We start from the raw sequence: 21,451 nt of genomic DNA, 5'->3' as shown, positions 1-21,451 counted from the left end.
CTGTTATTTTGTTACTGCGTAATAATAATGAACATGTAGAGATAAAATTTATTTTAAAATTAGACATGTAATGGAGACCGAGGGAGTGAAAAACAAAGGGTCGGTGATAAGTAGCTTTCAGACCAACACCAAACAATTGTATAATAATACCGGAAGAATGGAACCCCTAATTTCTACACTCTGGCTTTCTCGATACAATTAATCCCAACAGCGGCAGCACCAAGAGGGAGAATAACACGTCTTTATCTTTTCGTCCTATAAAATATGGTAACGCCACGTATGCAAATTCACAGTGTCTGCAAAAATGTGTCGACACTCAATTGGATTGTTATGCGCATATGACCGAAGGCAGTGGTCATAGTACTCACCAGCAGTCACCAGTTACCGGTCACCCGTCACCACCTTAATTTTGCTTTCAAGTTTCAACTACATACCCAACAAACTTTAATTAATTAACAAACGAAACAAGATAAGTACTCGAAAAGTTTCTTTTTTATGTTACAATATTTCTACTCTTTCCACAAATATCTTACACAATTGCCAATATTTCGTGATAAGCAGTGGCGGAACAGGATTTTCGTCCCGTCTTTCTTATGGCGATTTCTGATGTGGTAGGGCGGAACTTGACTATCTTATACTTGGTGATTATAGCCGGTGTTAAAATTTATGGTTTGACAACTGGCCGGAGTTATGCCGGCGGGTTTGTGCTAATGATATCCACGGTGGTGGTGCTGGCTATATTGCTTGCCACGCTGACGTGGGATGTTTCTCGCAAGGCCACGTATGCGTTGATGCCTGATTATGAAGATAAGGGGCATGATCATCCTGTATGTCGAGGTGGCATCTGCTGGCACGGTGTCGCCGTCAGGTCGCCGGCGTCTCAGCTCCGGTTCAGACTCTTGCAAAATGATCAAGCAAACAACAATCTTCGTATGTAAATAAAGATGACGGTTAGAGTAAAAAGAAACGGAAAGCAAGGCTAGATAGGGCTGTTTTACTAGTTTTAGGCTCTTGTAATTACCACTTTTGTCTTTTTAAGAATTTTTGACTTTTGCTCATCGATTTATTTGTAACTAGTGTATCAACTACTTCTGTCCGTCGCAAAAGGTTCAGTACTTCAATAATTTAATTGCATAACAAGAGTTTATAAAAAATAAAAAATCAGAAAGGGTGTATTTTTTGTAAAAAAAGGTCATGTATCGAATTTTATGCTATTAAGATTTAAGTTATAGCTGATTTTAATTTATAAAAACAATTTTCAGAGAACTTGATGTAATGTGTTAAGATTTGTAGCAGATTATTTAAAGATCTAATTATAAATAATAAAATTATAATTAGGTGATCTAATTTATAAATAATAAAATTTTAATTACCTAATTACCTTTTTATTTAGTTTTCAAATTTAATCATGATTACATATATATCAAAACAAACACTTTTTAGGCAAATTAATTTTGCTGGACATGTTTTTGAATTTACTTTGTAGAGCATAAAGCATTAGCTAAACTTCTTTACTGTTACCCCGTAGCACATCCTTGACCAAACTTTTCTACTGTACAATACCAGCCGTTGGATCAAACCAGGGTTGCCACATCAGCAGCTTCTTACACAATCGTACGGTCATAAAGCAAGCATACACTAACCATAAAACCTCGCGCACCCTATCTGTTCCTTTTTCTTCCCTTGTTTTTCTCTCATCTGTCTACTCTCTTATCAACCGAGTCATCAGCGAGTCGGTTCTCACATATCCATGGCCGAGTCACCATCTCACCCACCACCATCGCCGCCTCAACTCGCTCCCTCCACTGAGTCAGACCAGAACGTTGAGTACTGGTGTTATCAGTGCGATAAGCGAGTCAACGTTGAAGCACTCGTCGATCCTCCTCAAATAGTGTGTGTTGATTGTAAGTGCGGGTTCGTTGAGTCCATCGCTGCCGATCCGCCGTCCGATCCGTCCAGAGGCGGATCTTAGAAGGGGCAAGAGGGGGCAACTGACCCCCCTTAATTTTTTTGTTTGTTAATATTATACATATTTTTAGGCTGTAAAATTAAAATTGACCCCCCTTAATTTTTTTGTGACCCCTTTTAATTTTTTTTACAAAAAAATTGACCCCCCTTAATTTCATAGTCAGATCCGCCACTGGATCCGTCTCTAGGTAACCAGTTCATTCAGGTTCTGAACTTACTCGCGCAGGTGGCGCGTGTGGATGACGCGCCTCCGTCTCCCCCTCCGGAGCGCGTGGATGATGACTATCTCCGGATTGAGCTGGACGGGTGGGAAGAAGAAGATGAGGAGGAGGATAACGAAGATGATGACAACGATGAGGATAATGAAGATGATGATGAAGATGAAGTGGTTGATCAGAATCGTGAAGAACGGTTTGATGATGATGAGGATCCCGATCGTGTCGAAAGCGATGAGGAGTTGCGTAGGGCACGGCGTGATCGCCTTCGCCAGCGTCTCCGAGATTTCGCCACACGAGGGACTAGTCGCCGTGAGAGGATTCTTGATTGGGCGGATATTTTAATGGGATTCGAGGATAATTCGATTGAATTTCGATTACATGGAGGTCCTGGTTATGTCGGTAATCCAGGGGACTATGTCGATGCAGCTGGATACGAAGCCGTGTTGCGTAATTTAGCTGATACTGATAGTGGTGGAAGAAGAGGAGCGCCACCTGCGGCTGAATCAGCAGTGGCATTGCTTAAAGTTGTCGAGATCAAGTCCGAGAAAGAAGCCTTGCTCTGTGCTGTATGCAAAGATATGGTGAATGTGGGAGAGACTGCTAAGGAATTGCCTTGTGGACATGGTTACCATGGAGATTGTATAGTGCCTTGGTTAGCTTCGAGAAATACTTGTCCGGTGTGCAGGTTTGAGTTACCCACCAGTGATCCTGATTACGAAGAGGGGAAGAAGAAGAAGAGTTTATCGGGTGGTGCTGGTGGATCGTCAAGCTCCCCTGATTATATTCCTGGGTTAGAGTAGTTTAATTATGGCTTTATGCATTTCTTTTAAATCCGTCAATTTACATTTCAACTAGTAGTCAAATAATGTTTTACTTTGAATTATGTTCTTTTGCAATGTATATAATGGATTTTATTCACCGGAGCTTGTTTTGCTTTTGTTTTACTTTTGAAATGGGATGCACTGCCACCTTATGTGGGAGATCTATATTATATGCTCTGAACTATTAGGTCTTTTAGTAAGCATGCTTTTGTTCTGTCATTGCAATCAGTTGTGTACATTCTTGTATGGATTTGCTCTATAATAAAACATGGCTTGGTTTACCCTACTGATAATGATGGTTAGAAATCAGTTCATGTTCGATCGGAATGGTTAATTATATCTGTAGGGATGTTATGGAAATGTAACTAGTGTAAGTAATCATACATATGCATTCATGAGCAAGCACTTCATCAGAAGTAAGAATCATAATCAAATATATCCTTGTGACAACTCATATGGTTCTTTCATAGTTTCATATTTATCGCATTGGATGTGAACTGGTTGTGTATTTGTAGCATAATGCATAAGTATCACAGATGGGCAATGAGCTTGAACCACTATAGAAGGAAGTTTGTGTACCATGCATACTACTTGAAAGAATTAGTTAGAAATTGTGAGACATGCACATCCTTAAATTAATTAGTAAACAGTGATGCCAACTATGGCTGCTACTTCTGTTGAACAAGTGATGGCTTGATTAGCATTTTATTTCTTTTTCTTTTTTGGCAACAAACAGTAATGGATGATAGTACATATAGGTTCTTGTATCAAAAATCTTGAATGCTATGTCCATTACTCCATTTAGACTGCTTTGATTTAGTGTTGTCTCATGTCTGGCAATTTATATGATCTCTATCATTTCTTCCTTGTTAAAACACGTGAAACGTTACGTCCTCATTTGTATGGTGTTTGTCCTTTGGCAAAGTGATGCAGCAAAGAGTTTACATGTTGTATCTCAGGCTGATAAACTGTAACAAGTTATATGATGTGAAGGCCTTTCTTTAGACCAGCTGGGTGGTAGGTAATACTATATGTAAAATTATACTCAGAAAGGACTCAAGGATATTCACTGCATCTCATTATATCATTGTCCATGGATGGCAGTATCATCGTTATCATAGAAAGCGCAGCTACGACTGTCCCTTCCTAAGGACGAAGGAAGGAAGGAGTAGTTGCAGACTGAGTGAAATTTTTGCAGCATCAAATTCAAGTTTTATTGATTTTGAGAGGGGGTTACTTTTGGTTTAAAGCGAGTCTTGCCGAACAAGTGCGCTGCTTTGTTTCTACCATAAACTGGGCAAGACTCAAGGGAGACCTAAACTAAATGCTAGATTAAATATTGTGTTCTCAGTAACTGCGAAACAAAGAATGATATATCGGGGCCGTTTGAGCTAGCTTAAAAAAAGTGATTTCTTACTTAAATTAAAGAAGTGGAGTAGAAGTGAGAAGTAAACAAGTTAATAAAGTGTTTGGAAAAGAAGTAGAAACTGTGAGAAAAAAGCTAGCACTTTCAGCTTCTTAAAAGTGCTTCTACTTATTTACACAAACGGGACAAGAAAAGCAGAAGCCAGAAACAACTTCTGCTTCTTCAATCCAAACATGCCCGATCAAGCTGCACAGGATCATTTGAGAAATCTGTGTTTTGTTGGGCTTGGGTCGTACATGTACACAAAACAAAATCTGGTGTTTTCGACTTGTTCCAGTTCAGAGTTCAGAGAATAGTGATATGATAATATCCGATCACCTAAATTCTGTGAATAGTGTAGTGTTTATAGTTTACGAGTGTTGTGAATGGCGATTTAAAGCTAATATAATTCTGTCTAGATTAAACTGTAGAAAACTGCCTTTCATAACCCAAAACTACTTCCCCATTATTCGTGGACATTTTGCAACTTTGACAATGAGCACCCGAGTTGAGAAAGGAGAGGAGAAAAGAAGAGATTGACAACACCAACCCAGTATGGAAGGAAAAAAGGTGATGTTCACAGTAAATCATATTGATATATTACATCAACAGTTCAACACCCGTCTACCATTTTTACTGTGTATCATGTTTAAAATCAGGCCTATGCAAGCCTTCACACTTCTTTAACATACGTAACGTACTCGGCCTCTGCGTCAATCCTATTTCATTAACATATTTTGAATTAGGTTATGGACAGATCTTTATAAATTTCATTTCCTTTTCCGGTCCAATTCTTATGTCATGCTTTCTCCGTCTCTAAAAACATTTCTTGTTTGATATGTCGGCAATAATTATAACATGATACATTACTAATTTACGTCTAATTTGTAAGATTAAATATAGTAATGAGTGGTTTTGTTGGATTCGTATTTATGAATAGTTTAATACATGAAAATTATTAAAAGACGGAAGAAGCATGTTATTCCGGAAGGCAAATATGCAGCACGCACCTCCTTGCCCATCCACAACACACCATGACACCAGATGATTTTACTGCACTAATATTAAAATGAAAAGTGTTCCTGGTTCCATTTATATTGTGTACATAATTATTGTACCACATATATGTTCTCGATCTTTTTTCCTGAATATTAGATGGCAATATGGCATTGGTTCCACTTATGTACATAAATCATCATATTAAAATACTGTACAACACATATAATTTGACTGTATATTAAAACAAGAAAAATGCTGAATACCCAAAACTTGACTGTATATTATATAACAAGAAAAATGCTCTCAAAAACTTTTTCCAAATCTAATTGGTAATATAAGACTGCTTCCACTGACACTGATAATAATGAGAGTCCTTCTATGCACATAATCTTCCAATTAAAATTAGTCATCTGTCTACAAAATTTGGGTCACGTAGCATTACTCTCGAAACAAATTAAAATTAGTCACGTGTCCACAAAATTTGGGCAAAGACCGATTTAAGCCCTCTTTTGCTGCAAAGAAAGTCTTGTCTATTATTCTCATCTTTACCATGCAGACAGAAGGTACAGAGATTATTCATAATGCAACTAACTATATTGATAAAAATGTATATACAACAGCAACAGAAGTTCTGGTCATGTCCTTCTGACTCGGAAATTAAGGACGGATCACGAACGCTATCAAAACATCTCATGGCAGACCATTACCATGGGTTTGCCCCTTGAAAGAGCTCGAGCTCGAGCTCAGCTAGAATAAGTTCATCTTCAGATGAGCTCATTGCTACAGAAGCTTGGGAGTCAATTATATTAAAATTGACTCAATTAAAAAGTAATCAGAATTATTAAAAAAGAAGAAAGAATTCACTTAGAAAAATGAAAGAACCAAATCATTTGCTATTTGTAACAAGTTCTGCCATCCCAACTCAAAAGCAAAGTTTTACGTTCAATAAAAGCAAAAAAACCAAGAAATAAGGAACTTTTAAGTTATAATCCTAATCTTTGTATCTATAGCAATCAACCTCATGATGCATCTATAGTTTCTCCTGTGCCTTTATTATGTTACCTGTTTCTTCCCGCTGAATCATTCTGCTTAGCTTCAATCTGCAAGCCTGCGACTCCGGAAGCGCTAGCTACTTCACCTGTTCCTAGACTCTATAAAGGGAGTTAAATTAAATATTTCATTATTTCCACATTGGGTGGTGATGTTTATGGCTATATGGGTAGGGTTCCCAGCCACCATCCATTTCTTTGCGCTTTCCTCCAACACCAGAACTAGAAGTGGATTGTGGATTGCCCCTCATTTCTCCATCCATTGGTATATCCTGACCAGGGTTCAACAGCTGCCTTGTATATCCAGCATCCCTGCTTCTCCCCTCAAACATTAAACTGGAAGTCCGATCAAAACCATGCCTCGAATGCACAAAGCCAATAGAGTCAGCAGGTGCAGCAGCCAGGCCTTCAGAAAAAGATGGTTGTTGCGTGAAGGAAGGAAGAGCTGGGAAACGACCTAAAACTTGTGGACCAACAGGTGATCCTCTTGAATCCACCATGTAAGGGGTTTGACCACCAAGTCCATAAATGGATGAGGACTCTGGTACAGTAGGTCCATATCCATATGGTGGGCCATTGTTCCCATACATGTAAGAACGTGCATATAGCGAGGAAGATGCAGACCCCAAAACATTGTCACTTCTTGGCATACTAGCATCCAGTGCTGGGTCCACAATCCTGTCGTTAAAAAAGGGAAATGTCTGAGGAACATCGTCTTTTTGGTTGACCGCAATTCGAGTACCCATGAGGGAAATTACAGATGTATTTGTATTATACCCTCCAGAAACAGAAGTAGATGACTTGGCAGTCAAAGCGGGATGCAAAAATTCAGTATAAGATGGTTGATCATTCAAATCAATGGTTTTCAATGAAGGCTGCATTAATGACGATGAAGAGGAAGCAGATCGACTAAATTGACCAGTGAAATGTGGTAAAACTCGTTCATCCTTCCTCCAGTATGATGATGGAGCATCACCACTATCACTAGCACAATTCAGATCCAGCTGTAACAAGTTGGATCTTTTTGGAAAAGATTCTAAGGAAGCGTCTCCAGAAGGACGGGCAGCTGAATTTGGGGTCTCCTTGCTCGGTGGCAAGTCTGAAATTTTCCAATATTCACTCTCAGCAACATTTAAATCAAAGTCAAGGTGTTCCGACTTCCGAAACAAGCTGCTACTACTCCCTGTAGCAAAGATAGAGCTCTCACCTTCAGAGACTTTGTGCATCGGAGCCAGACAAAAAGCACTAGTTTTAGCAGATCCTTTGAATCCATGAGTGACATCAAACTGCAAAGGAGACAAAGGCAAATCAGAAGTGGTTGCGGCCATTGAAGCGGTAACAAGCGAGATGGGAGCAGTGACTGAATTGGTTTGGTTATCCATATTATCATCAGACACATTTTCATTCAGATCAAAACCACAGACGAGTTTATCTTCGTCAGGTTCTATATTTTGGGCCACCTCACTGTCCACTATGCAAGTCTCCCTTTCAATTGGTAGGGCTGTGGCTTTAACAAGAACCTTTTCTCCTACAGCAGCAGTAAGATTTGTTCCAGTTGACATGTCCTTACATGGGTGATGGGCTACTATGCTGTTTTTTCCCTTTATAGGATCTGGGCTTTCTGGAAGTCGGATTCTACCACCTGACGCTCTCTCAGAAGAACTACGACTTGGTTCTCTACAGTCCACTTCTCTCTCCAATTCTGTGGCGACTTTCCGAGCTACCTCTAGTGGGTCAAATATGTCATAATCAATTTTGAAATCAGACGTCTTTTGGACAGAATGATTCAAATCGGCTCCTGACATGGAAAATCCAGGATCATTTCCCCTAACAACCTCATCTTTGCCAGAATTTTTTTGACCGGTCTGCTTTTCAATCACCTTGACATCCTCTTTCCTTAGTAAATCTGTAGTTATATCCTCACTTCCTGTAGTAACCTCATCTTTGTCCATAACATTTTGACCATCTGATAGTTCAGTCACCTCTGTGCCCTCTTTCCTTGATAAATTTGCAGTTAAATCCACATTTCTGCAAACAAGTTCAACTTCACTGGAAACATTTTGGGCATTTGACTCTTCAGTCACCTTTGTGTCTTCTTTCCCAGATATATTTGAAGTTACACCCTCACTCTTCCCCAGATCAAGCTCATTTGCAAAAGAACCTTGCAAAGCATCAGCTGGAGCTGCACTGTCAGATGCTGATAGTTTGCTACAAGGATTTGGAGATATGCTATCACACACTTCACTGGAAACAAGTTCAACTTCATTTCTGCAAACAACTTCAACTTCATTGGAAACATTTTGACCATTTGATTCTTTAATCATCTCTGAGTCCTCTTTCCCTGATAAACTTGAAGTTACACCCTCACTCTTCCCCATATTGAGCTCATTCACAGAAGAACCTTGCAAAGTATCAACTGGGGCTGCACTGTCAGATGCTGGTATTTTGCTGCAAGGAATTGGAGATATGCTATAGCTTCTGATCTGCACCATCGGCTTTTCTTTGTCATGCTCATTTGAGTTTGCAACATCAAACTGCCCTTCAAACGTCCTTGGGCCTGTAACTACAGATCCAGGACTTCGGATTCCAGAAATTGCTTCCAATTGTTGTTTTGAGGGGTTTCCCAAAACAGAATTGTTTTCGCTGTGAAGCTTCATCTTACAAGAGTGGACAGGATCTGGGGATGCATGGTCTGAATTTTCGTCGTAGGGTTGGATAGTTGAGTCTCCACCTACTTCAGTTCGCACAGCTTCAGGAAGGATAGCTGGTGTTATTTCATCCATAGCTGGTTCTAAAGTTTTCTCTTCACTGTTAATACATCTGGAATTAGAAATATCTTGTGAAGAACATTCTGGCTGTTCATGCTTACTACCAGGATATCCATTGACATCAACATCATCACATACTGCCTCGAGAGTCATATTTGATCTGCACATTAAGCATCAGAGGTCACAATAAATTAGTCTACAATATTGTTGTAGGAGTTGAAAAACATGCAAAACTTTCCATTAAATTGTCAACTCTAACACTAGGCTTCAAATAGGGTTAGGGTATTGAAGGTAATATGCATACAACTGTATTCAAATATTATTAACAATGATTTTATCTTATATTCTTATAACTTTTCCTCTTTTGTTTAGGCCAATTACAGAAATTTTATATATCAACACTGTCTGGTGAGGCTTGAACCCTCAGCCTCTTCTTAAATGATACTAGGTATCTATGAAATCGATTATATTGCAAGGAATCTTTTCTAAGAACATAATTGCAAAGAACCAGCAAAACTTACTGATTCATATATATTAATATTAGGTAGCAGTATATAAATGTATAAATTTTTATTTTTTTTTTGAAAGTAAAATGTATAAAATTTATATAAGTTGAATGTGCATAAATCATCCTTGCTCAGAAACAATCATGCAAAGGATTTAGCTACAAACTTCAGAGACGGAAAAACAAACAAAACGAAAACCGACAAAAACACAGTGACATGCATCAAACACTGACATCAATATTATTCAGAATAGTAATTACCAATTAGTTCAATTTCCCGCTACAAGTATAATCTTAATTGCAGTTCTTCGAGACGGACAGCGTCAAACAAAGAAGGGTCAGCCCTGAAAACAACAGAAAAGGAAATTATAAGTATCAGCACAAGCACAGCTCTTATAACTGAGAAACCCTAAACAGCTACCGCAATCATAAGAGACCCTAAACAGCTACAACAATCAGAAAACAGACACCACAATCATAAAACAGACACAGTCGGTATACGGAAAAAAAGCCAGAAAAATGGATAGCAATTGATCAATCATCCATGGCCCTATCATCCAACATAATTCAACAACACAAAACAGGTAAAAAGGCAGTAACATATCGAATAAAATAAACCTAAAATTCAAATCGAAGACACGAGAATTTGAAACGAGGGTTTAACATAAAAGGTTAAGAACCGAGTCAGATACGATAATTAAATAACATGAAAAAGATCCAGCGAGACAATAACTCAAAAGGTTTTAATACATGGTAAGTCTATTACAATCAACAAAACACAGAAGCATTGAAATTAAAAGACAGGGAATTACTAAACAGCTGCCGCAATCATAAAAAAAACCCTAAACAGCTTCGACAATTATCAAACAGACACCGTCAATATACAAAAAAAGGCAAAAAAAAAAAAGAAAAAGGTATCAATTGATCAATCATCCAAAGGCCTATCATCCAACATAATTCAACAACACAGAGCAGGTAAAACAGCAATAGCATATCGAAAAACAATAACCCTGAAATTCAAATCGAAAAGACACAAGAATTTGAAACAAGGGTTTAACATAAAAGGTTAAGAACTGAGTCAGATGCGATAATTAAATACCACGAAAAGATCCAGCGAGACAATAACTCAAAAGGTTTTCATACATGGTAATTCTATTACAATTAACAAAACACAGAAGCATTAAAATCAAAAGACAGGGTATTACTAAATTGCTATCACAACCATCAAAAAACCCTAAACAGCTACGACAATCATTAAAGAGACACAGTCGATATACGAAAAATGGCCAAAAAAAAAGGATATCCATTGATCAATCATCCAACATAATTCAACAACACATAGCAGGTGAAACAGCAACAACATATCGAAAAACAATAACCCTAAAATTCAAATAAATATTCAAGGATTTGAAACAAGGGACATAAAAGTTTAAGAACTAAGTCAGATAACATAATAAAATAACACGAAAAAGATCCAGTGAGACAATAACTCAGAAGGTTTTCATACATGGTAATTCTACTACAATTAACAAAACGCAGAAGCATTAAAATCAAAAGACAGGGAATTACTAAACAGCTACCACAATCATCAAAAAATACCCTAAGCAGCTACGACAATCTTTAAACAGACAGGGTTGATATACGAAAAAAAGCCAAAACAAGGATATCAATTGATCATTCATCCAAGGGCCTATCATCCAACATAATTCAACAACACGGAGCAGGTAAAACAGCAACAACATATCGAAAAACAATAACCCTAATATTCAAAACGAAAAAAACACAAGAATTCGAAACAAGGGTTTAACACAAAAGGTTAAAATTTAGTCAGATACGATAATTAAATAACACGAAAAAGATCCAGCGAGACAATAACTCAAAAGGTTTTAATACATGGTAATTCTATCACAATGAACAAAACACAGAAGCATTAAAATGCAAAGACAGGGAATTACTAAACAGCTACCACTATCATAAAACATACACAGTTGATATACGGGAAAAAACCACAAAAAAGGATATCAGTTGATCAATCATCCAACATAATTCAACTACACAAAGCATGTAAAACGGCAATAACATATCGAAAAACAATAACCCCAAAATTCAAATCGAAAAAACAAACAAGAACTCGAAACAAGGGTTTATCACAAAAGGTTAAGAAATGAGTCAGATACGATAATCAAATAACATGAAAAAGATCCAGCAAGACAATAACTCGAAAGGTTTTAACACATGGTAATTCTATTACAATTAACAAAACACAGAAGCATTGAGATTAAAAGACACGGAATTACCTGAGAGTAAACCTTAGCAGAAGATCACCGTCGAGAAGAAAAAAGAAGGAGCTTTAAGCTGTCTCGTTGTAGACAAGCCTAAAGCTAGCCCCTTTTAGTGAATTCTCAATTTTCTCGACTCTGTCGGATTCTTACTCTCCGCTAATTTCACTCCTTCCTCGTATATATCAACTACTGCAATAGTACAATGTATATATCTCTATATATACTAAAATTTTGGTCTCTCCGGTTTAAGTTTTAACAGACGGGACCGCTCACGTTTCCGGTTTACCTGTGTACTTTTCCGAACCACAGGAGAATATTTCTTTTCTTGTTTTTCTTTCCAAGCCCGCGTTTTAATTTATTTTTTACTTTTTTTTTCATAATTTATTTTACTTTAATTCTCTGCGTACACTCGGATATTGTTTTGGAAAGATTTTATATTTACAATTTAGCTACAAGATCTGTATTGGAATGGAAAAAAAGATTTTTACTTGAACTATGCACGATGTGCCAGAATATTTATCAGTATATTCGATGCATACGTATCATATCTTAAATAATTTTTAAGAAAATATTACAATATCAAACCAACAATAAGATAATATATTCCAAATAAAATTTCAATTTAAATTAGAAGTCATTTCCATATTTTGATTAATTTTTCTTATAATTAAAATCCTATAAAAACACATGAGCAAAAATTAATTATATGATTATTATTATTTAATTTTTTTGAACAGATATGATTATTAAAATGATTTTATAAGATCATACGGCATGCATGTGAACCGAATATAAACAAAATCCAAAGGCCCGATCATATGGCCTGTTGCATTGTAACTACAGGCCCTAATTATCAAAAGTCTGTCCCCAGTCATGGTTGGATTTTAATCCTGCAAGTCCAAACCATCAAAAGCCTGTCATGATTGGTTTCTGACCTCGCAGGCCCAAACTGTAGAAAGCATGTCATGATTGGATTTTTACCTCGCGGCCCAAACTTCTATAAATATTCAAACGGTTATAAAATAATATTTAAGTTTCATTTAACTATCTATATTTTTAAATAACGATATTAATATTTAATTAATCAATTTTAATAAAAATGTTATTGATGAGAAGTGAAATTCAAACTTACAAATCAATAGTAATACTTAGTTTATTAATATTAATTATTCTTTAATATAATAATTAATAATATCTGAATTACTAAATATGAGTAAATTTTAATATAATGACATTCAACGGATTACCGATTGACAAATTAAGGTAAAAATATATAGTATTTAACCGGGATAAATAAATATGTAGAATACTTAACTTGTAAAAACAATATCCATTTTTTTAATTTCAATTAATAAATATTAATATGTTTATTGAGAAATCATTTTTAAAACAATCAACATATGTGATAACCTAAATTTATAGAGATCTTGCCGTACTATTTTACTAGGAATACTGAGTATAGAATACAACAATGTGATTGTAATTTTTTTTTTTTTGGGAGTAATACTGCTCTGTGCGAGTAAGATACTTCATTACATGTTGAATTCATGTTAACACTTCACGGATCTCCTTTTAAGTGTTAAATTATGGTTAATGTGGATGCTAGGATTCTAGGATTCACAAAACATAGCACACAGACCAGACCTCCGAGCGATACGCACTGGGCAGCACACACCGAGGAGATAAAAAGCCCTAAGTTAACATAATTGATTAATTGTTTTATAATCTAGCTGTTTAGGAGAATAAAGTGGTTTAGCTATACTCATAACCGCGAATATGCCATATGCGTTTATGCCTGAAAGAGCTCAGCTGAAATTCAATTTTGTCTTTCGATGAGCTTGCAGCAAGATGTGCTCCAACACTACTTGGAGTCGTTTACGGTACAAATTTAAAAATTCGGCTCCATTATAAAAAAAATCGTTTGTTACAAGTTCGGTCATTTCTACAATGTAGTAATGTCCTGCTTGCAACAAGGAGAACAAGAAACAAAATCAGTTTATAGTTATAGCCCTAATCTTTGTATCTTTAGCAACATAACATCTATAATTCCACGTTATTCAGTTATCTGTTTCTTCCTTCCTGCTATATTCATTTTGCTCACCTTCAGTCTGTGGAACTGATCCCAGAAGCACCAACATACTTCATCAGTTCCTCAACTCCATACAGGAAATAAAACCTCACTTCCATGGTGGCTGATGGTGTTTGTAGTTAAATGAAGAGGGGTCCCATCCACCATCTGGTTCTTTGCGCTTTCCTCCGACACCAGAACTAGAGGCCGCTTGTGAGTAGGCCCTCATCTGTTCATCCTTTGATATTCCTTGACCAGGATTAAACAGCTGCAGCATATTTCCAACATCTCGGCTTCTCCCCTCAGTCATTACCCCTAGATTCAGATCGAGACCATGCCTTGTAGGCACAAGCCCATTGGAGTCAGCAGGTGAAGCAGCCAAACTCTCAAAAAACAATGGTTGCGGAAAGGAAGGAGGAAGAGCAGGCACGGGACTTAAAGCTCGTGGTGCAACTGGGGTTCCTCTTGAATCCACCATAAAAGGGATTTGACCTCCATGTCCATAAATGGCTGAGGAATAGGGTACAGTAGGTCCAGATAATGGGCCATTGTACCCATACATGAAAGAATGCGCATATTGCAGGGATAACGCCGACCCCATAACACCGTCGTTTCTTGTCATACTAGCATCCGCTGCAGGATCCCCAATGCTGCCATTAAATAGGGGAATTGTCTGAGGAACATTATCTTTTTGTCTGACCTCAACTCTGGATCCCATGAGGGAAATTACAGATTCATCTGTTTTAAACCCTCCAGCAACAGAAGTATATACATTCGTTGATGACCTAACAGTCAAAGCAGGATGCAAAAATTCAGTAAAAGGAGATGGCTGATCATTTAAATCAAATTTTTTCAATGCAGGCTGCATTGACGATGATGAAGAGGAAGCAGATGGACTGAGTTGACCATTATAATGTGGTAAAACTCTCTCCTCCTTCCTCCAGTATGATACTGGAGCATCACCATTATCACTAACACAGTTCAGATCCAGCTGCAGCAAGTCAGATTTTTTTGGACTAGCTTCAAAAGAACAGTTTTCTGAAGACCGCCGAGTTGAATTTGGGATCTCCCTAGTGGGTGGAAAGTCTGTTAATTTATCTTCGCCCTCAGCAACATTTAGATCAAAGTCAAGGTATTCCTTCCGCCTAAACAAGTTGGTACTACTCCCTGATGCAAAGGTAGAACTTTCACCTTTGGAGATTTTGCACGTTGAAGGTGGACAAAAAGCACTAGCTTCAGCATATCCTTTCCATTCAACAGTCCCCTCAATTTGCAAAGCAGACAGGGGCAATCCAGAAGTTGACACATCCCTTGAAGCAGAAACAACCATATTGGGAGTAGTGACTGGGTTAATTAGGTTATCAGCATCAATATCAGACAACACATCTTTGTTCAGATCAAAACCACAGACGTTATTATCTTCCTCATGTTCTTTTTCCTGAGCCATCTCACTAGACTCCGTGGGCTCAATATTAACTGTACAATTTTTCCTCTGAATGTTTTTGGTTTGTACAAAATCCTTGCCTCCAACAGCATAATGATTTGGTCCAGTTGACACATCATTAAATGAGCAATGGATTCCTATGATGTTTTTTTCCTTTAGATAATCTGAACTTTCTACTTTTCCATCACCAGACATTCTCTCAGAAGAACTAAAACTCGGTTCTCTGCAGTCCACTTCTCTCTCCACTTCCATGGCAACTTGTCGAGCAACCTCTAACGGATCAAACATGTCAAAATCAGACTTCTTTGCAACAGAATGTTTAACATCGGCTCCTGACATGGAAAGATCATAATCATTTTTTCTAACCACCTCATCTTCGTCAGAAACATTTTGACCACTTGATCCTTCAATCGCTTCCGAGTCCTCTTTCCCTGATAAATTCACAGTTAGATCTCCAATTTCGTCAGAAACATTTTGACCATTTGATTTTTCAATTGCCTCTGTCTCCTCTTTCTTCAATAAATATGTAGTTATAACCTCATTTTCACAATCAAACCCAGCTTTCTCAGGAACATTCTGACCATTTGATCCATCAATCGTCTCCCTGTCTTCTTTACTTGAAATATTTGTAGTTGGATCCTCATTTCCCAAATCAACTTCATCTTTGTCTGAAAAATTTTGAACATTTGATTCTTTATTCGCCTCTGTGTCTACTTCCTCTGATAAAATGGCAGTCAGCTGCTCATTCTTTGCCATAATCTCATGTGCAGGAGAACCTTGCAAAACATTAGCTGAAGCTGTACTGTCAAATGCTGATAAATTAGTGCAAGGATTTGAAGGTCTGCTATCAAACGTTTCACCATTACCCTCAGACAACTCCTTTCTAACATCACCAGAGGGACTTTTATTAATACAAGGGTCCTCTTTTCCGACATCAACATCCTTTTCATTGTTATCACCTACTTTAGACTCCACAGAATTTGTAGAGTCAACACAAAAAGAAGTCTCAGTTACACCTAAGTTGTTAGAGCTCCTGATATGCGGCATCTGTTTTGCTTCATCATGCTCATTTGAGCTGGCAACATCTGACTGCCCTTCAAGCGTCCTTTGTCCTGGTACAGCAGATCCAGGACTTTTAATTCCTGTGGTTGCTTCTAACTGATGCATTGAGCGGTTTCCTAAATCAGGTCTGGTTTCACTGACTAGATTTAATGTATCAGACTGGACAGTATTTGGGGGTCCATCATTTATTGATGCATGGCCAAAATCTTTGTCGGATATCGGAAGAGCCAAGTCTACAACTACTTCAGTTTGCATAATTTCAGGGGAGACTGTTGGAGTCATATAACTAGAAGCTGGTTCTAAATTCTTCTCTTCGTTATTATCAACCCTGGAAGTAGAAATATCTTGTAAAGAACATTCGGGCTGGTCATGGTTACAGTTTTCATTCACACCCACAAGATTATCACTTACTGCCTTGTCTTTATCAACATCCATGTAGACCGCATTACTCTCACTATTTTGCTTCCAGATACTATATAAGGATCTGGCCCTATCTTGAACTCTGGAACTTTTGTTACTAAGAAGATCTTTAACTGTCAGCATGATATCCGAAATAACTGGCTTCTGCTCGTCTTTATGCAGCTTTTCAATTGCTCCCAACAGTTCAATCATTGCTTCTTCCATAAAGCCGTCACCTGTTTCTTGTAAACACTTCTGGCCATGTTTAAGCCAAGTATCAAAATAACAGAGTCCATCTAACTGGAGAAAAAGAGCAAGACAGTCTTTGTTCTCAGTTGCTGCTATAGTTCTTGCCACAGTAGACCACTGTCTGTTTGAATAAACATCATTCTTCACAGTATTGTGTTTGTCTTTCTGCAAAACATTAATCAGCTCCTTTACTCGAGCAGGAGCTGTCAGCCCTTCTCTCATCTCAGTTAACGTGAAGAAGTCCTCGAGAGTCATATTTAGACTTTAGTACAGCAACTTGGATTTACAGTATTTATTGGAATCCGGGTCCAGCTGTAGCTTAAGTTCTTTCATTTAAAAGACCTAAACAGCAGATGATTGAATGATCTGCACATTAAACTGCAAATATCACAATCAATACACGTTGAATTGATACTTCATTGTGGACAAAAACATGCAAAACTTTCATTAAATTGTCAAGTCTGACACGTGGACACGTATCCACACTTCCAATGGAGTTCCATTTCCATATTAAAACACGCTTTTGTATTCTGTTACGTAAATGACTTGTATCTGTGGTCTATCCAAAATTGGACAGAAACACATTTAAGGTAAAGTACAAAACAGCTGCATAAAGAAAATAATTCAATACCAATTTTATATTATATCTTGTTTCTTTTTTAGTTAAGGCCAATAACAGAAATTTCAGATACACGCGGCCGTCATGCGTGTGCCTCAATTAAGGCTTGAAACCTACCTCTTGTTACTATTAGTGCTAATAGTGATGTTATGTTATATTTGTTGATGACTTGATGCCAATGTTTCTACTCAAGATTTCACTTGAGATATGTCTTGACAAAGAAAATGACCAACAACCAAGTTAAGTGCAGTGTAAAATACAGAAGTCACGTAACACATTGCTTTGACATTAAAGTCAAATATATCCTGCATACAATATTCTCCATAAAATAGCAGCTTTTCTTCCTTCGACAAGGCAAGAAAAGCAGATGGCTGAATCATTGAATAATCAGGAAGAGAAAGAAATTTATTGTAATGGTTGAAGACTAACACTGGAAGCAAGAATCAAGCCAGATATACTAATGGTCCAAGAAACATGTACTGTAATCTAGAAAAGACATTTATTTTACAATACTGGTAAGTTTACCACCTAATTGGAAGACAGAAATTTGAAATGCATCATGACATTACAGTTTAATTTGTTTTAGACCAGTATTCTTGACTTTATTGTGTACACTGGGTTTCCAAGACACATACAAGCGAAAGATATCCAAAACATACAATGAGCTAGACCACATCATATCACTTTAATTAATATCACTTGTAAGAAACTTAAGCACACAATAAATGTCTAATATGTAAACGTGAACTAATCATATCGTATAGACTTGCGTGGTTGTTCACCTTACTAGACCTTTTAACATTTTGATCAGTTTAGGTAATAATGGCATGCCAAAATATGCTAACGTGTTAGCATGAAGGAATAATCTTCAATATGTGATCATGTGGTTCAAACTTAAGGGAACTAAGCATTCTTGCTTAAAAACATGAAAGTAGGTATCTTTGAATATTTATTATCACTGCTATTCTGGGATTTACACAATTTATCAAATTATATAAATAATCCTTACATAAGTCATGGAAGGATCTTCAGGACACACCATGGGAAGTAATAGAATATATTTTATCTATGTTTTATATGATTTAATTCTCATCTTTAATTGTATGTTGCATTGATTTGGATATTTACTCAATAGATTTCAATGTTTTATTATAGGAAAATAAAGAAGTACTAAGTTAAGAAGGATTTGAGCAAAAAGAGCTATTTTGGGGCTAACTTCTATGGAAAATCGGATTTGTTAATCTCTACTCGATTTCTGCATTGTTTGGGCCATATCTTGAGTTCCAGATGTCAAATTTGGACGATTTTACAGTCCGCACGAATCTTAGGAAATTTTCTTTAATTCAGAGATGATTCAATAAGCAAAATCCAACTGGAAAAGCCCAGAAACGGAGAAGAAAAGAAAAGAAAGCTGCGAATTTTGAAGACTAACCCTACTTTGTTTTGGAGTTCTATTTTGTATATTGATTTTAAAACATCAAAAATATTATTATTATAGGAATACGAGAAAATATTAATTTTTAGTTTTATTATTAGTTTAGAGGGGATTAGCTAGGTTTTATCGTCTTCTCTTTCACATTGGATCTTGAGTTCTTCACTAATACAAGTTTAAGGTATTACATATTCTCTCTATATGGCTTTCATGATTGTTTATGTTTCTTTTACTTCTAGCATGAGTGAGTAATCCTTTTCTAGGGCGCAAGGAAAAGCCATGTTTACAGTTTACACCACATTTTTGGCATGATTTTCTTAGTAGATTGATTAATCACAAGTGCTTGTGGTTAGTTATAATTTCATATATCAGGAAGAGCTAGTTTCAAATTTTAACTAGAGTATACAACTTGAATATTTTTTTCAGTCAAAGTACATGAACAATTGAAAGGCAGAAAACACAGTAAGCTGTGATGAATCAATTTATATAGTGAACTGTGCAATTCTATCTAGCTCAATGTTAGTCATGCTTTAGCAACAAGAGAACACTGTCACATTAGCAGTAGAATGAGACAACAAAAGGATGGTCCAAACATTAATTTGCAGACATGTATGATGATATTTACTTAAGCACTAACTAGCTCTCTGTAGAAACGTTGTATTCATGGTGGCAAACTAACTGATTGTAATACAAGATAGACAAGGGATTTGATCAAAATACTCTACACGATAAATTGGGAAACCAAAATAGCAACGAATATACAAAATTCACAGGTTTATATGTAATTATGCCCCCAGCATATATATGTAAAAGATTATAGATATAATTGTCCTACAAATGAACCAATCATGCAAAGTATTTAGTTGCAAAGTTCAGAGGAACACAAAAACCGACAAAAACACATTGACACGCAGCAACCACTATCATGAAATCTGTTTGTAATAGTAAATTACCAATTGTTTCAACGTCACGCTACAAGTATAATCTAAACTGCGCCAAAAGACGGTCAACCCTGAAAACAATAGAAAAGGAAATGATGAATATCAACCCAAACATATCTATTAAGACCGAGAAACACCAAAACAGCTACCAAAATCATAAACCCGACGCAATCAATATTCGAACCCAGGCCAAGAATGGCGATTTATTAATCTAAGTGTTATCAGCCAAGGGTAATTAATTCAACAGTGCAAACAAGTCTAAAAGGCAATAACGAATCTAAAAAAATAACACCAGCAAATTAACAGAATACTAGAATTGAAAACTAGGGTTTGAATCGGTAAATTAGAATTCAATCACAATTAATAGAAAAACATGAAAAAGATCCCCCAACACAACAACTTTACAAAAATTAAGATTTAAAAGACAGTGAATTTCCTCGAAAACAAACCTTAAGACTTAACAGCGCCCAGAAGACAGAGCTTTAAATCCAACAAATGTCTTGGTGTTGACAAGCCGAGAACTAATTCTCTTGACTCTGTCTGAAACTTTGAATCAATACTTGTATTACTACAACCTCTGTCCATGTATAAAAAACATATCTGTGTTAACAATGTTTCTCTATATCTATATCAGCTAAATTTTGGTGTCAGGGTTACAGAAGTTACCTTACGTTTGTGTGTGTCCTTTTCTCGACCATGGAACAAAGCTGTACTTCTTCAATGCTCTCCTCTGTTCTTTTTTCTTCTATTCTATTTCCTTTGTTTATATTTTAGTGTTTTAATTAACGACTCGTGTAGGCCCGTTTGAAGCCCAAAGTCCGGTCGGGACGGGCCCGTGACTTTTCCGATTTTTTTATTAAATTGGATTTTTTCAAGTGCACGTTTTTTGTGCTCGCATCGTACATTTTACTATTTTAGCATTGCACATTTGCAATATATAAATTAGTTGACGAAAAATATATAATGACAACGTTGTAAAGATCTGTCTTAGAGGAAGAAGGTATATGTGAAGTGAATATAGGTACATGTGAAGTGAATATTACTTCGATAAATATAATTAATATAACATCATTGGGTAAATCATTTAATCTGAGAAATAAAGAATTGAAGTGTTGTAATTTTATATTTTTATTAATTTTTTTTTGAAACAATATATTTCTATTAATATTTGTAGCACGTATCTATGTCATACTGTTACAGCAATAATATAATGAAGTTAGCT

The 21,451-nt window shown here is 36.6% G+C and overlaps 4 protein-coding genes across 10 annotated transcripts; 2 read left to right on the top strand and 2 right to left on the bottom strand.

Moving 5' to 3' along the window:
• Positions 1–338: 338 nt before the first annotated feature.
• LOC108217985 (uncharacterized) lies at positions 339–1,058 on the top strand. The gene is made up of 2 exons (XM_064092208.1): positions 339–387; positions 559–1,058. The coding sequence occupies exons 1-2, from the start codon at positions 339–341 to the stop codon at positions 936–938; spliced, it is 429 nt and encodes a 142-aa protein (XP_063948278.1). The 3' UTR covers positions 939–1,058.
• Positions 1,059–1,750: 692 nt separating this feature from the next.
• LOC108217404 (E3 ubiquitin-protein ligase CIP8-like) lies at positions 1,751–3,177 on the top strand. The gene is made up of 2 exons (XM_064092207.1): positions 1,751–1,891; positions 2,129–3,177. The coding sequence occupies exons 1-2, from the start codon at positions 1,751–1,753 to the stop codon at positions 2,984–2,986; spliced, it is 999 nt and encodes a 332-aa protein (XP_063948277.1). The 3' UTR covers positions 2,987–3,177.
• Positions 3,178–6,234: 3,057 nt separating this feature from the next.
• LOC108216153 (uncharacterized) lies at positions 6,235–12,345 on the bottom strand. The gene is made up of 3 exons (XM_017388840.2): positions 12,031–12,345; positions 9,995–10,077; positions 6,235–9,388 (listed from the first exon to the last, which is right to left on the bottom strand). The coding sequence occupies exon 3, from the start codon at positions 9,379–9,381 to the stop codon at positions 6,592–6,594; it is 2,790 nt and encodes a 929-aa protein (XP_017244329.2). The 5' UTR covers positions 9,382–9,388; positions 9,995–10,077; positions 12,031–12,345; the 3' UTR covers positions 6,235–6,591.
• Positions 12,346–13,902: 1,557 nt separating this feature from the next.
• On the bottom strand, positions 13,903–21,000 carry LOC108217403 (uncharacterized). Of its 7 annotated transcripts, none has more exons than XM_064091667.1 (4): positions 20,896–21,000; positions 20,679–20,806; positions 20,242–20,300; positions 13,903–17,615 (listed from the first exon to the last, which is right to left on the bottom strand). In XM_064091667.1, the coding sequence occupies exon 4, from the start codon at positions 17,490–17,492 to the stop codon at positions 14,193–14,195; it is 3,300 nt and encodes a 1,099-aa protein (XP_063947737.1). In that variant the 5' UTR covers positions 17,493–17,615; positions 20,242–20,300; positions 20,679–20,806; positions 20,896–21,000; the 3' UTR covers positions 13,903–14,192. The 7 variants fall into 7 exon arrangements, with proteins under 7 accessions (XP_063947737.1, XP_063947736.1, XP_063947738.1 ...); XM_064091666.1 differs by having other exon boundaries at positions 13,903–17,603; XM_064091668.1 differs by having other exon boundaries at positions 13,903–17,603; positions 20,901–20,982.
• Between the last annotated feature and the right edge of the window lie 451 nt (positions 21,001–21,451).

This window comes from Daucus carota, chromosome 4 (assembly GCF_001625215.2).
Source record: "Daucus carota subsp. sativus chromosome 4, DH1 v3.0, whole genome shotgun sequence".
Lineage (NCBI taxonomy): Eukaryota > Viridiplantae > Streptophyta > Magnoliopsida > Apiales > Apiaceae > Daucus > Daucus carota.
The sequence above is the reverse complement of the archived record's forward strand: the minus strand, read 5'-3'. Positions and strand labels throughout refer to the sequence as shown.

Bases quoted from the DNA above. Each gene is read 5' to 3' on its own strand.
- LOC108217985 (XM_064092208.1), top strand. From the start codon at position 339: ATGACCGAAGGCAGTGGTCATAGTACTCACCAGCAGTCACCAGTTACC. The intron at 388-558 runs GTCACCCGTCAC...TTTCGTGATAAG, and splicing joins CCAGCAGTCACCAGTTACCG to CAGTGGCGGAACAGGATTTT.
- LOC108217404 (XM_064092207.1), top strand. From the start codon at position 1,751: ATGGCCGAGTCACCATCTCACCCACCACCATCGCCGCCTCAACTCGCT. The intron at 1,892-2,128 runs GTGTGTGTTGAT...TTAATTTCATAG, and splicing joins TCGTCGATCCTCCTCAAATA to TCAGATCCGCCACTGGATCC.
- LOC108216153 (XM_017388840.2), bottom strand. From the start codon at position 9,381: ATGACTCTCGAGGCAGTATGTGATGATGTTGATGTCAATGGATATCCT.
- LOC108217403 (XM_064091667.1), bottom strand. From the start codon at position 17,492: ATGACTCTCGAGGACTTCTTCACGTTAACTGAGATGAGAGAAGGGCTG.